Source organism: Aotus nancymaae, unplaced genomic scaffold (genome assembly GCF_030222135.1).
Source record: "Aotus nancymaae isolate 86718 unplaced genomic scaffold, 86718_ANA_hifiasm-v0.15.2.pri h1tg000029l, whole genome shotgun sequence".
Classification (NCBI taxonomy): Eukaryota; Metazoa; Chordata; class Mammalia; order Primates; family Aotidae; genus Aotus; species Aotus nancymaae.
The window spans coordinates 14,502,162-14,517,864 of NW_026988442.1; the positions used below are offsets into that span (position 1 = coordinate 14,502,162).

Consider the following 15,703-nt stretch of genomic DNA (forward strand, 5'->3'; position numbering starts at 1 on the left):
ATAGCCCTACAATTAGGTCAACTTTGAAAGCTTTTCCCTTGTTGTGATATGAAGGATCAAGTGTCTGAGAAACATATGTGGCTGGGAAAAAAAGTGGAGAGTTGGGGGTGGAGGAGAAGGAACCTCAGACTCCCTCTCCTTCCTTGCTCCTTCCCATCTGTCATTGCTCTGAGGCACCCAATAAACTGGCAGGCTGCCTCTGAGTGTGAATCAATGAGTGGGACCAGAAGTAAACAAATGATTTGTGCTAGAAACTGCAAAAAATACCCACAAACACACCATTAAAAACCCTCATCTTATGGCTGGGTGCGGTGGCTCCTGTCTGTAATCCCAGCACTTTGGGAGGCTGAGGTGGGTGGATCACTTGAGGTCAGTAGTTCAAGACCAGCCTGGCCAACAGGGTGAAACCTTGTCTCTACTAAAAAGAAAATACAAAAATTAGCTGGGCGTGGTGGCACATGCCTGTAATCTCAGCTACTGGGGGCGCTGAGGCAGGAGAATTGCTTGAACCCGGGAGGTGGAGGTTGCAGTGAGCCAAGGTTGTGCCACTGCACTCCAGCCTGGGTGAAGAAGCGAGACTCCATCTCAACAACAACAACAATAACAATAACAAACCCTCATCTTGGTCGGCCATGGTGGCTCACACCTGTAATCCCAACACTTTGGGAGGCTGGGGCGGGCAGATCATGAGTTAAGAGGTTGAGACCATCCTGGCCAACATGGTGAAACCCTGTCTCTACTAAAAATGCAAAAATTAGCTGGGCATGGTGGCACGCACCCGTAGTCCCAGCTACTCAGGAGGCTGAGGCAGGAAAATCGCTTGAACCTGGGAGGCAGAGACTGCAGTGAGCCGAGATCACGCCACTGCACTCCATCCTGTGTGACAGAGAGAGACTCCATCTCAAAAAACAAACAAACAAACAAACAAAAACCCTAATCTTTTGGATACTGTGCGGGGGGGTTGAGGGGGAAAACATGGAGAAGGATATACTTTCATATTTCCATGAGGAAAAAAATTTAAACTGAGTTTGAAGTCTTTATCACCTTCCCTGGATAATTCCAGTCAATCTGAGTCATAAAGCAAAGTCACTTTCCATGTCTGAAAAAATATTTTTTGATGAGTTTTTTTGTTTTGGTAGTCAATTTTATACTCCCTTCAAAATGTTACCACTTTCACCACTCTAATGAATAGTCAAATTACTTTTTTTTTTTTGACATGGAGTCTCACTCTGTTGCCCAGGCTGGAGTGCAGTGGCGCGATTTCAGCTCACTACAACCTCCGCCCCTGGGTTCAAGCAATTTTCCTGCCTCAGCCTCCCGAGTAGTTGAGACTACAGGCATGCGCTACCATGCCCAGCTGACGTTTGTATTTTTGGTAGAGATGGGGTTTCGCGATGTTTGCCAGGTTGGTCTCAAATTCCTGACCTCAACTGATCTGCCTGCCTCAGCCTCCCAGGGTGTTGGGATTACAGGAGTGGGTCACTGTGCCTGGCAATAAATTACTTTTAAGGTAAGACATTCTAGGTAAGTGATGTAGAAGGTAATGATCCAGTCCGGGTGTACCTCACTCAGACTGTGATCAGCACACTGTTCTTAAAGTCTGCATGGCCTGACTGTGAACCTACCTTCATTTTTTTAACCATCAGGGATTTTACAAAATTAGTGTCTTTTCACAGAAAGACAAATAGTTCAAACTCTAGTAGTGTAGTCAGATCATTTATATCCATGTCTTAGAACCAACTAGGTGGTAAAGAACTGGGTCAATAATAGTCTTTTAGTGACTGTCCATGTATGTCATTGGGGGAACATTTAAATTTGTAACTAACCTAATGAAGGGATTTGTTTTTCAGCCTTGTTGCCTCATTTTGACCTTAAGCAAATTTGACTAAATCTACAGTACAACACTCTACTTATGTAACCTCTATCATCCAAGGAGCTTTAGAAATGGACTTTGACCTTGCTCACGTCATTGTGCCTTTCACTGTACTACTACTTTTTTTTTTATGAGACAGAATCTTGCTCTGTCACCTAGGCTGGAATGCAGTGGCGAGATCTTGGCTCACTGCAACCTCCGCCTCCCCGGTTCAAGCGATTTTCCTGTCTCAGCCTGCTGAGTAGCTGGGATTACAGATGTGCGTCACCATGCCAGGCTAATTTTTGCATTTTTAGTAAAGATGGGGTTTCACCTTGTTGGCCAGGCTAGTCTCGAACTCCCGACCTCAGATGATCCACCTGCCTCAGCCTCCCAAAGTGCTGGGATTACAGGCGTGAGCCATCGTGCCCGGCCTCACTATACTACTTCTACCTGAGACTTCTAAGTAATTGTAAAAAATTCTGAAGTTGGCCAAGTGGCTCACGCCTGTAATCCCAGCACTTTTTTTTTTTAAATAATCACCTGGGTGCAGGTGGACTAAGGCCGAAAAGGGCGTTAGCAATCCCAGCACTTTTATTCGCAGAGGTGGGCAGATCACTTGAAGTCAGGTGTTCAAGACCAGCTTGGCCAACATGGCAAAATCCCGTCTCTTCTAAAAATACAAAAATTGCCAGACATGGTGGTGCATGCCTGTAGTCCCAGCTACTCGGGAGGCTGAGGCAGGAGAATCACTTGAACCCTGGAGGCAGAGGTTGCAGTGAGCCAAAATCATGTCACTGCACTCCAGCCTGGGTGACAGAGCGAGACTCTTCTCAAAACAAACAAAAAAATTCTGGAAATTTTCCTTCACAATTTTCACGGTTGGTTTCTAAATGAAGCTGCTAGAGTACACTTTCAGGCGATTACTCTTCAGGGTTTTCTCCCATGACATTATCAATGTATGCTCATTTGCATATCTACAATAATAACACTTCTGTTTTAATTCAGTATATCTGTATACCCTATTTTTTTTAGACAGTTGCTTCTCAAGTCACTGGCTGTGGGTAGGGTGAGGCTATCACACACTGTGCTGTCAGAGGCACCTTATGGTGCCCAATGGACACCCAGAGCTGCTGATAATTACACGTTGCTCTGAACTTTCCTTAAATTAACATATTTTCCTGGTTTCAAACTTATGCTTTGAACTTCATGTTTTTAACCACCTCTTTAAAGATAATTACCTTTTCCCAGTTGAAAATACAACAAAAATTATTATAAATGGAAGAGTAAATAATGATAAAGAAAGCCAGAAAAATCATTTGTGTTTCTGTGGCAAATTTACCATGTCAGGAAGGAGAACTACTTATTTGCATGTTTGTAAACAACACATCTAATCAGGTGTAATTTTAAAAAATGATTTGTGGTAGTGAATTTTTGTGTAATTAAAAGTGACCCAACCAACCAAAACAATGGATCAAAGAATGACCAAAACCATGTGGGCCTTCCTGGACTTGCCCAGAAATCATCCTCCCCACCTGCTCTGATCTGGCAGTCTGGCAGGCCTTGGCCAGCATGACGTAAGCAAACTCAGCTCTCACAGCAGGAGCGTGATTAATGTCACTGGTTCTCCCAACAATACAAAAATAACAACACTTTTCATTATAAACTGCTCATAGTGTTTCTCAGCTTTAGAGATTTTCATGAAAAACAAAGAATGTTTCTGCGTTTGTTTGCATATGATATGTATGACCAAACTCTTTTTTTTTTTTTTTTTTTTTTTTTTTTTTTTGAGGCGGAGTTTCGCTCTTGATACCCAGGCTGGAGTGCAATGGCGCGATCTCGGCTCACCGCAACCTCCGCCTCCTGGGTTCAGGCAATTCTCCTGCCTCAGCCTCCTGAGTAGCTGGGATTACAGGCACGCGCCACTGTGCCCAGCTAATTTTTTGTATTAGTAGAGACGGGGTTTCACCATGTTGACCAGGATGGTCTCGATCTCTTGACCTCGTGATCCACCCGCCTCGGCCTCCCAAAGTGCTGGGATTACAGGCTTGAGCCACCGCGCCCGGCCCCAAACTCTTATTAAATGCAAAAAGAAAAAGCCCCCTTTTCCCCTCCAAACTTTAAAAAGTACGGATTCTGCAGGAAGATACTTCATTCATATTTCAGGTACCCAGCACTGCATATGTTTCCACATTTGAGATGCATGCATTTTAGGTCGGGCGTGGTGGCTCACACCTGTAATCCAAGCACTTTGGAGGCCAAGGCGGGCGGATCACCTGAGGTCAGGAGTTCAAGACCAGCCTGACCAACATGGTGAAACCCCGTCTTAAAAAAAAAAAAAAAAAAAAAAGAGATGCATGCATTTTAGATAGCAGCTCAGTATTTTGTGATCACATTCTGGGTATGGGTTTAAATACAATCACACTATATTATTTTATAACTTGGTTCACATTTTTGGATATAATATACAGGCCAAAAATATACATAATCTTTATTTGGCTCCAAGAGCTTTAATACTTAAAAACCAAAAGAGCTACAGTCCTCATTTCTGATTCAAAAGGTAACTGTGATACTATGCTACATATTTTTTGGTTTTTGTTCCACATTCCTGGCTCACAGCTCCTATAACTCTTATAATTTCCTAAGTGACTGAACAATCTTTTGTTAAAATATCTGGCCTTTTGTCCATGGTTCCTGAAACAACTCTGAGGTTGAGTTGATCACAAATGGCCAACTCTTTTATCAATCATGCCTATGTAATGAAGCCCCCCTAAAAACCTAAAAGGGACCTACCTCCCTTTCTCCTTCTTCCTCCATACAACAACTACAAAAAACAAAATCCACAAAAAGACTGAATTCAGGGGGCTTTGCAGGTGAACAAGAACACATCCATCTGCTAAGAGGGTAGGGCACCAGCTCCACAGGGATGGAAGCTTCTACACTTGGGACCCATCCGGACCTTGCCCTATGTATCTCTTCATCTGGCTGTTCATTTATATCCTTTAAAACAGTGGTCTCCAACCTTTTGGCACCAGGGATTGGTTTCGTGGAAGGCAATTTTTCCATGGACCAGGAGTTGGAGGGAGATGGTTTCAGGATGAAACTGTTCCACCTCATTATCAGGGATTAAATTCTCATAAGGAACATGCAACCTAGATCCCTCACATGCACAATTCACAGTAGGGTTCACACTCCTATGAGAATCTAATGCCACTTTTAATTTGACAGGAGATGGAGCTCAGGCGGTAATGCTTGCTTGCCCCCACTCACCTCCTGCTGTGCAGCCCAGTTCCTAACAGGCCACAGACCACTACCAACCAGTCCATGGCCTGGAGATTGGGGACCACTGCTTTAAAATATCAGCAGGGCATAGTGGCTCATGCCTGTAATCCCAGCACTTTGGGAGGCAAAGGTGGGAAGATCACTTGAGCCCAGGAGCTCTGGACCAGCGTGGGCAATATGGTGAGTCCTGTCTCTACATAAACGAAAAAAATTGGCTAGCCATGGTGGTGTGTGCCTGTAGTCTCAACTACTCAGGAGGCTAAGGCAGGAGGATTGCTTGAGCCCAAGAGTTTGAGGCTGAAGTGAGTGATGACAGTGCCATTGCACTCCAGCCTGGGTGACACAGTGAGACCTACTCAGAAGACTGAGGCATAAGAACTGCTTGAATCCAGGAGGCAGAGGTTGCAATGAGCCAAGATCATGCCACTGCACTCCAGCCTGGGCAATGGAGTGGGACTCTGTCTCAAAAAATAAAATAAAAGTAAAAAAAAAAAAAATCTATCATATGGAGGCCAAGGTGGGAGGATTACTTGAGGCCAGGAGCTCAAGATCAACCTGGGCACATGGGGAGACTCTGTCTCTACAAAAAAATTAAAAAGTTAGCCAGGCATGGTGGTAGACACCTGTAGTTCCAGCTACTTGGGAAGCTGAGGCAGGTGGATCACTTGAGGTCAGGATTTCAAGACCACCCTGGCCAACAGGGCGAAACCCCATCTCTACTACTACTACTACTACTACTACTACTACACACACACACACACACACACACACAAATTAGCCAGGCATGGTGGTGTGACCCTCTGTAATGCCAGCAACCCAGGAGGTTGAGGTATAAGAATCTCTTGAACCTGGGAGGTGGAGGTTGCAGTAAGCCAAGATTGTGCCACTGCACTCCAGCCTGGGCAACAGAGTAAGACTTTGTTTCAAAAAAAAAAAAAAAACAAAACCCAAAAAAAGAAGAAAAAAGCTTTATAATAAACTGGTAAATATGTTTCCCTGAGTTCTATGAGCCACTCTAGCAAATTAACTGAACCTGGTTAGAAGGAGTTCATGGGAACTCCAGTTTTTAGCCAGCTGGTCAGAAGCATAGGTAAAACAGCCTGGGGCTTGTGCCTGGCACTGGAAGTGGGCAGCAGTCCCGTGGAACTGAGCCCTCAACCTGTGGGATCTGATACTATCTCTAGGCAGATAGTGTCAGAATTGAATTGGAGGACACCCAGCTGGTGTCTGAGGCAGAACTGATTGCTTGCTTGATGCGTGGGGATAAAACACCTTACCTCTGGTGTCAGAAGCATGTTGTGAGAGTATAGCAGGAGAATTGAGTCTGTTTTTTTACTCATACATGGTAACTTAACCAGGGACAGTTAGAGAATGATGGCCTGAGGTCTTGAGACTGATGTGGAGACCTATACATGACTGTGATTCCAGGGACTGGCCAGAGCTATGCCATTTTTTAAAAAATCTTTTTAGCTATGCCATTCTTTAGGGAGACATTTAACACCTCTCTATGCAAGAGCACAAAGCCTGAGAATCATTATGCCCCTCTTCTAAGCCACCTGCTAAGCCTCAAAACATGGATGTGCCAAGCATTCCAACATCACTACTACCACCTGGGGACAATGTCCAGTTTAAGTGTACAGGCTTATTCCCCATTCCTAACACCCCTAAAACAGGTTCTAGCTTTCCATCTTTTCTTGGCTGGTAGTTCTCTACAGAGCGGTTCTAATTTGAGCATCTCTTCTTAACTGTCCCAGCTGCTTCTTAGATTCTTTCTGGTGCCCTGTAAATAACACCTTTAGTACCTTGAGGCTCTGGGCTGAGGTCAAGGTTCCAAAGATCTGGTGTGTGATATCTTTAAAGGCCAATACCTTTTCCCTGCTTTAAAGGTAATTATATACCATATTCTATAGCCTAGAAGACGTTGCTCCTTTGGGAGAATGAAAGGTTACAAGAACATGCAGAACTGAGGGGAAGCAGATCTTCCCACAGAACTCCAGGCATGTTCCTTTTTTTTTTTTTTTTGAGTCAGAGTCTCACTCTGTCACCCAGGCTGGAGTCCAGTGGCACGATCTTAGCTCACTGCAACCTCCGCCTCCAGGGTTCAAGTGATTCTCCTGCCTCAGCATCCCAAGTAGCTGGGACTACAGGTGGACACCACCATGCCCGGCTAATTTTTTGTATTTTTAGTAGAGACGGGGTTTCACCATGTTAGCCAGGATGGTCTTGATCTCCAGACATCGTGATTTGCCCACCTCGGCCTCCCAAAGTGCTAGGATTACAGGTGTGAGCCACTACGCCTGGCTCCCTTTTATGCTCTAAGTTTAGTACTTCAATATACTGAAAAGTATGCTTCCTTCCAAACTAGTTTCTGCCTAGAGATGATTCCCAGGGAGGAGGAAGGAAGTTATTGGCTTCATTTCTCCACCTAAAGTGAGGGTACCTAAGAGGACCCTGATTGTGGTGTACACAGTATTCCTGGAAAAGAAAGAAGGCCCCTTTCACCCTTGCCCCCTAACTCTCCAGCAGGCTGAGTATGGTAATGGTACTTTCTATACTTCAATTTTACCTGTATATGACCTGTGGACCTGTGACCTACTCCCAGAGGCTCTTGTGAAGCATCGTGACATTCTTGCCTAGAGACATAACCTGCCAACAGCAGCTGAGTCCTCAGATCCGTGTCCAGTGTCCAGTGTGGGTACACCAGAATCTGCATGGTCTTTAGGCTGGGATCCCACTGGTACTTGACCATTTCTCAGCAGTCCTCCTGATATCAGGTACTCAGCCAGGATCCCAGCTCCTACCTTAGCCAAACTGAACTACTCAAGCTCAGCACATTTCCTAAGAGAATGATCTGGTCACTGCCTCCTCATTTTTCAGGTCTCAGCTTAAATGTCATTTTTTTCCAGAAAGCCTTCTGACTTGAAGAGCAAGGCATCCCAGCTATATGCTCTTACAATGCCAGGTAATTTTGCTATCATAGCATTTAACATTTAACACAGAATACTGAATTCATCTTTCAATGTGGTGAAGACAAGAGACTTTTTTTTTTGAGATGGAGTCTCGCTCTGTCACCCAGGCTGGAGTGCAATGGCACAATCTCAGCTCACTGCAATCTCTACCTCCCAGGTTCAAACAATTCTCCTGCCTCAGCCTCCTGAGTAGCTGGGATTACAGGTGCTCATCACCATACCCAGCTAATTTTTTAGTAGAGACAGGGTTTCACCATGTTGGTCAGACTGGTCTCAAACTCCTGACCTCAGGTGATCCACCCACCTTGGTCTCCCAAAATCCTGGGATTACAGGTGTGAGCCACTGTGCCTAGCTGAGACTCTGTCTTTTCACTATTACAACCTCAGGGACTGACATGTAGTAAGTATTTAATACATATTTGATGGTTATTCATCTGATAATTACTGATTGGTATATCTCTGTATTCGGCACCATACTAGGCACCAGGGATACAGTGGTGAGCAAAATCAGACATAATCTCCTGCCCTAACCGAGTACACATACTAATTACCTTTGCCACAAACTGACATAAGTTATAGCTGTGGTGTTACAAAGAAGCATCTGGTGCTGTGATTCCCCACCACAGTGAGAACTGAGCTAAGGTAAGTAGAAAGGTTGGGAAGTTAAGGAGAAGAGAGGTGGGAAGAGGGAAAAGCACTTCCTCCAGGAGCTGCCACATATGTACAGGCCTGTGATGGGAGGAATGAGGACAGCATGTCCAAAAGCTGCCAAGGGGAGTGGGATGAGGTTGGGAGATGACAGGGCCAAGACCACACAGAAGCTTGTGGGCTAGGTTGAAGCTTTTGGACTTGAATCCTAATTACAATGGTAAATCATTGAAGGGTTTTAAGCTAGTGGGTAGTAATGAAGATGGAAAAGGGCCATCTGAGATAAAATGGGCAGTTTTTTGTGATGAATTTGATATAAGGGTGAGGGAGAGGGGTATCAAGGAGGACTTGCCTAATGGATAGATGGTGGTGCCATTTACTGAGATGGGGAACAATGGCAGAGGACCTCATTGTTGGGAGTAAAAATCACAAGTTTGGTTTTAGACATGTTGAGTCTGAGGTTCCAAAAAGGATGTGCATACAGTGGTCTAAGATCTCTAGGGGTCTGTACTAGAAAGAGAAATACAAATTTGCAAGTCATCTGTGAAAGGTTGTAACTAAAGAAGAGGTGCATGACTGAGATCCATTAGAAAGAAAATACAAATTTGAAGAGAAAAGGTGACTCAGGATCAAAGTCTGAGGAAGGTCACCATCTAATAGCTGGGAAGGGAGACTGAGAAGGAGCAGCTGGAGAGGTGGTAGCAGAAAATAACAGAGAGTTCTTGGTCACAGAACCCAAGGGAAGAGTTAATACAAAAAGGAGATAGTAGTCAACAGAGAACACTCACAGGGTAAAGTTCTTGAAAAGGTCAGAAGAGATAGGATAAAAGGCATGGATGGAGGAACCAGCCTTAGACTTGAGGAAGGACAGCTGCTCTATTATAGTAAGCACAAAGGAGGATACTATTAGATTTATTTCTCGGTAGTGGGAAGCTGAGGGAATTCTATTTTCTCTGTGAAGAGGTAAGGGTTCCACCAAGAGGGAGTGGAAGAAATATAGACTATATAAGTCTACACTACAGGTTTAAAAAGAGTAGAGAGTGAGAAAGGGAGTTGACCATGGAAACATGAAAAATACCTGGGCCTATGCCCTAAGTGCATGCAAAAAAAAAAAAAAAGAAAAAAAAAGAAAGATACCTGGGCCATATTCAGGACCTATGTGAAGTGGGTGATAATAAATTTAAAGTGGAATCAGCTGGGCATGGTGGTTCAGCCTGTAATCCCAGCACTTTGGGAGGCCAAGGTGGGCAGATCACTTGAGGTTAGGAGTTTGAGACCAGCCTGGCCAACATGACGAAACCCTGTCTTTACTAAAAACAGAAACACTAGCTGGGCATGGTGGCATGCACCTGTGATCCCAGCTACCTGGGAGGCTGAGGTGGGAGAATCACTTGAACCCAAGGCAGGGTTGCAGTGAGTCGAGATCACACCACTGCACTCCAGCCTGGGCAACAGAATGTGACTCCATCTCAAAAAAAAAAAAAAGTGGAATCAAGGCCAGGTGTGGTGGCTCATCCCTGTAATCCCAGCTTTGGAAGGCTGAGGTAGGAGGATTACTTGAGCCTAGAAATTCGAGGCTGCAGTGAGCTGTGATTGTGCCACTGCACTCTTTAGCCCAGGCAACAAAGTGAGACCCTGTCTCAAAAAACAAAACAAAACAAAAAAAACCCAACCAAACAAAAACAAACAAAAAAACCAGTGGAACGAATCTGCCCAATTATGTTCTTTTTTCCAGCAGTGCTTGTTGCTCTTGTGTACACACACAGAAAACATATAGTTAAATGAACAAATAAAGGAAAGACCAAACAAGTAGTAGAAGACAAAGATACCTGGTACACTTCAGGAATAGAAGCAAAGATGAAGGACAAAGTCTTCTGCCACTATGATAAGGACTCTATTCCTCTATTTGACCCACAAATAGCACCCACATCCCACTGCTAACCTTTAGTAGAGGTGGAGGCTGAAGCAGGTCGAGAAGATCGTTTACGATGTCCATTTTCCACACTTTCAGAAGCCACGGTTGGTTCTTCAGTTCGGGAGTTTCTTCGGCTCGGGGTTTTGGACTTTTCAACTATCTCTTTGGGCTCGCTGCTGACAGAGGGAAGCAAAAAGTTTCCAAGGAGGTGAGGGAATCAGGCCACATAAAAAATTGGCTCTTCAGATAATTTCATTCATAAAGTAGGAGACTAAGAACTACATAGTTATTCTCGAGAGAAAGGAGTTCAACCTGGGACAATAAGCACTATTGCCTTCTATATTACTGGGAGTTTAAAAGTGAATCTAGCTTATTGCATTAGTCAAAATAAAAGAGTAAAGCATAATGTTGGTGAAATTGTAGAAAAACTAGTAAAAGACATAAAAAACTTGGAACAAAACTCTCCAAACTTCCTCAACCATTTTCTTACCTTTTTTTCAGACACAGCCTCATGCCGTTGCCCAGGCTGGAGTGCAGTGGCGCCATCTCAGCTCCCTGTGACTGACCTCTACCTCCTGGGTTCAAGCAATTCACCGGCTTCAGCCTCCCAAGTAGCTGGGACTATAGGCATGTGCCACCATGCCCTGCTAATTTTTGTCTTTTCAGTAGAGGTGGGGTTTGACCACACTGGCCAGGCTGGTCTTGAACTCCTGACCTCAAGTGATCCACCCATCTCAGCCTCCCAAAGTGCTGGGATTACAGGTGTGAGCCATTGCACTTGGCCCCTCACCCATTTTCTTAAGGTAGTAATATTCCTCTTCAAAAATTAAGATTGGCTGGGTGCGGTGGCTCACGCCTATAATCCCAGCACTTTGGGAGGCTGAGGCAGGTGGATCACAAGATCAGGAGATCGAGACCATCCTGGCCAACATGGTGAAACCCCGTCTCTACTAAAAATACAAAAATTAGCTGGGTGTTTGGCATGCGCCTGTAGTCCCAGCTACTTGGGAGGCTGAGGGGGAAAAATCGCTTGAACCCAGGAGGCAGAGGTTGCAGTGAACTGAGACTGTGCCACTGTGCTCCAGCCTGGCAACAGAGCAAGACTCCGTCTCAAAAAAAAAAAAAACAATTTAAAAGATTATGGCCATGCAGTGGTGCACGCCTGTAATCCCAGCTTTTTGGGAGGCCAAGGTGGGTGGATCATGAGGTCAAGAGATCGAGACCATCCTGGCCAACATGGTGAAAACCTGTGTCTACTAAAACCACAAAAACTAGCTGGCATGGTGGCGCACACTTGTAGTCCCAGCTACTTGGGAGGCTGAGACAGGAGAATCACTTGAACCTGTGAAGCGAAGGTTGCAGCGAGCCAAGATTGTGCCACTATACTCCAGCCTGGTGACAGAGCGAGACTTTGTCTCAAAAAAAAAAAAAAAAAGATTACAAAATACAAAAATTAAATGTGGATTTTGTAATTTTTTAGAATCATGAAAAAGGTTTTTAATATGTCTGCAAATTGCTACTAACTCAAAATAGTATATAAGTCTAGGAAATTAACATATATTTGCATTTACTAATGATCCTGGTATGGTTAGGTAACAGCATATTAGAAGCCACAGTATGGAAATAATTCATGATAGGTATATTGATTGTCCCCATCCCAACCCCCTTTTCTTAGTATATGATGATTTAAAATTGGTAATATTCACTGTTACTGAGGATACAGGAACAAAAATATTTTCATACATTCCTAATTGCAGTATAAATTGTGTAACCCAGTGGTTCTCAAAAGGAGGCAATTTTGCCTCTTAGGGGACAGTCAGCAACGTCTGGAGACATTTTTGATTGTCACAACTTGGGAAGAGGGGTGCTACTGGCATCTTTTGGGTACAGGCCAGGGATACCACTAAACATAAGCCCCACACAACAAACAATTATCTGGCCCAGAAGGTCAATAATGTTGAGGCTGAGAAACTCTGGTGTAACCCTTGACTCAGTAATCCCATTTCTAGGTCCCTAAGGAAATACATCTTTCTACAGAGCTCTACACATAAGGAAGTTAAAACATTTTATTTGTATTAGTGAAAACAGAAGACCTAAATGCCTAATGATAGTAGATTAGTTGGCTAAATCATGGCACCCATATTGGAGTCATGAAAAATCATGTTGTAGATTATTTAATGACAAAAATTGTTCATAACACATTACCAAATGGGAAAAACTTACCAACATAATGAACAGTATAATCCCATTTTCATTGTTATATATATTGAGTATGTATGTAACTAGATATGAATAAATATGAGCTTTATACACATAAATTTTTTTTTGTTTGTTTTTGAGATGGAGTCTTACTCTGTCCCCCAGGCTGGAGTGCAGGGGCATGATTTCAGCCCAATGCAAACTCTGCCTCCCAGGTTCAAGCAATTCTCCTGTCTCTGCCTCCCGAGTAGCAGGGATTACAGGCAGGCACCACCACACTCAGCTAATATATATATATTTTTGAGACAGAGTCTTGCTCTGTAGTGAGGTGCCAGGCTGGAGTGCAGTAGCGCAATCTCAGCTCACTGCAACCACCGCCTCCTGCGTTCAAGCAATTGTCCTGTCTCAGCCTCCTGAGTAGCTGGGACTACAGGTGTGCGCCACCATGCCTAGCTAATTTTTGTATTTTAGTAGAGATGGGGTTTCACCATGTTGGCCAGGATGGTCTTGATCTCTTGACCTCGTGATTTGCCCGTCTTGGCCTCCTAAAGTGCTGGGATTACAGGCGTGAGCCACTGCGTCTGGCTAATTTTTGTATTTTTAGTAAAGATGGGTTTCACCATGTTGGCTGGGCTGGTCTTGAACTCCTGACCTCAAATGATCCACCTGTCTCGGCCTCCCAAAGTGCTGGGATTACAGGCATGAGCCACCATGCCCAGCCCTATACACATAAATCTGACAGTATATCTGGGTGCATACTGTGTGAAAAAGACTAGAAGCAGATGAACTAAAATATATGTACAGTAAATATTGCTGAGTTGTAGGAATACTGGTTTACTGGTGGATTATTTTCTTCTTTGTAATTCTCTGATCTGAATTTCTGGTTTTCTTTAATAAATTTTTTACTACTCTCATGGTTTAAAAACGCATGTTAAAATGATTAGAAAAAAATTTCTTTAGAAAATTAAATTTGCTTACAAAGTAAGTAACAAAAATAATGCAACAAAACAAAACAAAACTGGTCAAAAGGCTGCCTCTTCTGGGAAGTCTTCCATGACCTCATTTCCCAAGTAGAGTTGACTCTTTTGTCTCTTGGGTTCAGTCTCTATCTGGCATTCTAGAGCACCCATCAGATTGTACATCATGTTCTATTTTAATGTTTTGTGCCTTCAACTAGACTGTGAATTTCTTAAGGACACAGACCACAACCTGATTGTCAACTATCCCTACCCTTCCACTGTTCACTCCTGCCAGAGGACCCTTTGCGAGTAGCACTATGGCTGGGAATTGGGCCACACTGTTCACTCCCATAGCATTATGTATAACAGCTGCCCCACACCCCAACCACAAGTCAAGGTAAGTCAAGGAGAGGTGAGGCTGGAGGTGGGGTGGAATTACAAGTCAGGGGTATTAATACTTCCTTTTAGAGGTGGTGAAGATAGCTTTCTTGCTAGGAGCCCAGACAACGGTCAGAGCTTCTGAGGAAAGAATATTCTTTTTTAAAAAAAATTTTTGTAAAAAAAAAAAAAAAAAAAAGAAAAAAATTTTGTTTTTTTTTTGAGACACAATATCACTCTGTCCCCCCGACTGGGGTGTGGGTGGTACAATCATGGCTCATTGCAGCCTTGACCTCCCAGACTCAAGTGCTCCTCCCACCTTAGCCTCCTGAGTAGCTGGGACTACAGGCGAGTGCCACCATGACTAGCTAAGTTTCTATTGAATTTTTTTTTTTTTAGAGATGGGATCTCACTATGTTGTCCAGGCTGGGCAACTCCTAAGCTCAAGCGATCCTCCCTCCTTGGCCTCCCAAAGTGCTGGGATTACAGGCATGAGCCACTGCACCTGGCTAGATGATTCCTAATGAAAGTGTCTCTTTCTCCTGGCAAAACAAAAGCCACAGCAAGACTATCCTGTTTTTTTATGGTCAATGCTCAGGTATCTCTGGAAACAAATACCCCAAAGGTATTTTTGGTCTGATTAGCTTCTTTCTCTAGACAAAATGCTGGTGTATGCTTGAGAAATGCAGACGAATTCAAACATTAGCCCAATCCAAATAAAAGCAGACAGGCAGAGTGGTATAGTAGGAGTAGCAATGAATTTGGAATGAGATGAACAGGGGTCAAGTCTTACCTACGCATTTATTGGCTATGCTATTTAATGCTCTATGTTCTAGACTTTCTTTTTTTTTTTTTTTGAGATAGAGTCTTATTCTGTTGCTCAGGTTGGAGTACACTGGGCATGACTATGGCTCACTGCAACCTCGACCTCCCTGAACTCAGGTGATCCTCCCACCTCAGCCTCCCAAGTAGCTGGGACTACAGGCACACACCACCATGCCCAGCTAATTTTTTGTATAGACAGGGTTTCACTATGTAACTCCTGGGCTCATGCCATCTGCCTACCTCGGCCTCCCAAAGTGTTGGGAGTATAGGTACGAGCCACTGAGCTCGGTTGCTCTAGAATCTCTTTTCTCTCTCTTTCTTTCCTCCATTCCTCCCTTTTCCCTTCCCTTCATTTCTTTCTCTCTCTCTCTCTTTTTTTTTTGAGACAGTCTCACTCTGTCGCCCAGGCTGGAGTGCAGTGGTGCGATCTCAGCTCACTGCAACCTCGGCTCACTGCAACCTCTGCCTCCCATGTTCAAGTGACTCTCCTGCCTCAGCCTCCCAAGTAGCTGGGTTTACAGGCATGCACCACCATGCCTGGGTAATTTTTGTATTTTTAGTAGAGACAGGGTCTTACCATGTTGGCCAGGTTGATTTCAAACTCCTGACCTCAAATGATCTGCCTGCCTCAGCCTCCCAAAGTGCTGGGATTACAGGTGTGAGCCACTGTGTCCGG

At 44.1% G+C, this 15,703-nt stretch overlaps 1 protein-coding gene across 5 annotated transcripts in view; it reads right to left on the minus strand.

Annotated features, from left to right (window-relative positions):
* The window catches only part of NCOA6 (nuclear receptor coactivator 6), a 96,543-nt gene that overhangs the window by 3,616 nt on the left and 77,224 nt on the right, over nucleotides 1-15,703 (minus strand). For 4 of the 5 annotated variants that reach the window (XM_012455141.2, XM_012455142.3, XM_012455143.2 and 1 more), the window contains one exon: nucleotides 10,694-10,842. In XM_012455141.2, the coding sequence (XP_012310564.2) occupies nucleotides 10,694-10,842 (149 nt within the window). The remainder of the gene's footprint in view (nucleotides 1-10,693; nucleotides 10,843-15,703) is intronic. The other variant, XM_021665849.2, reaches the window with a different exon arrangement.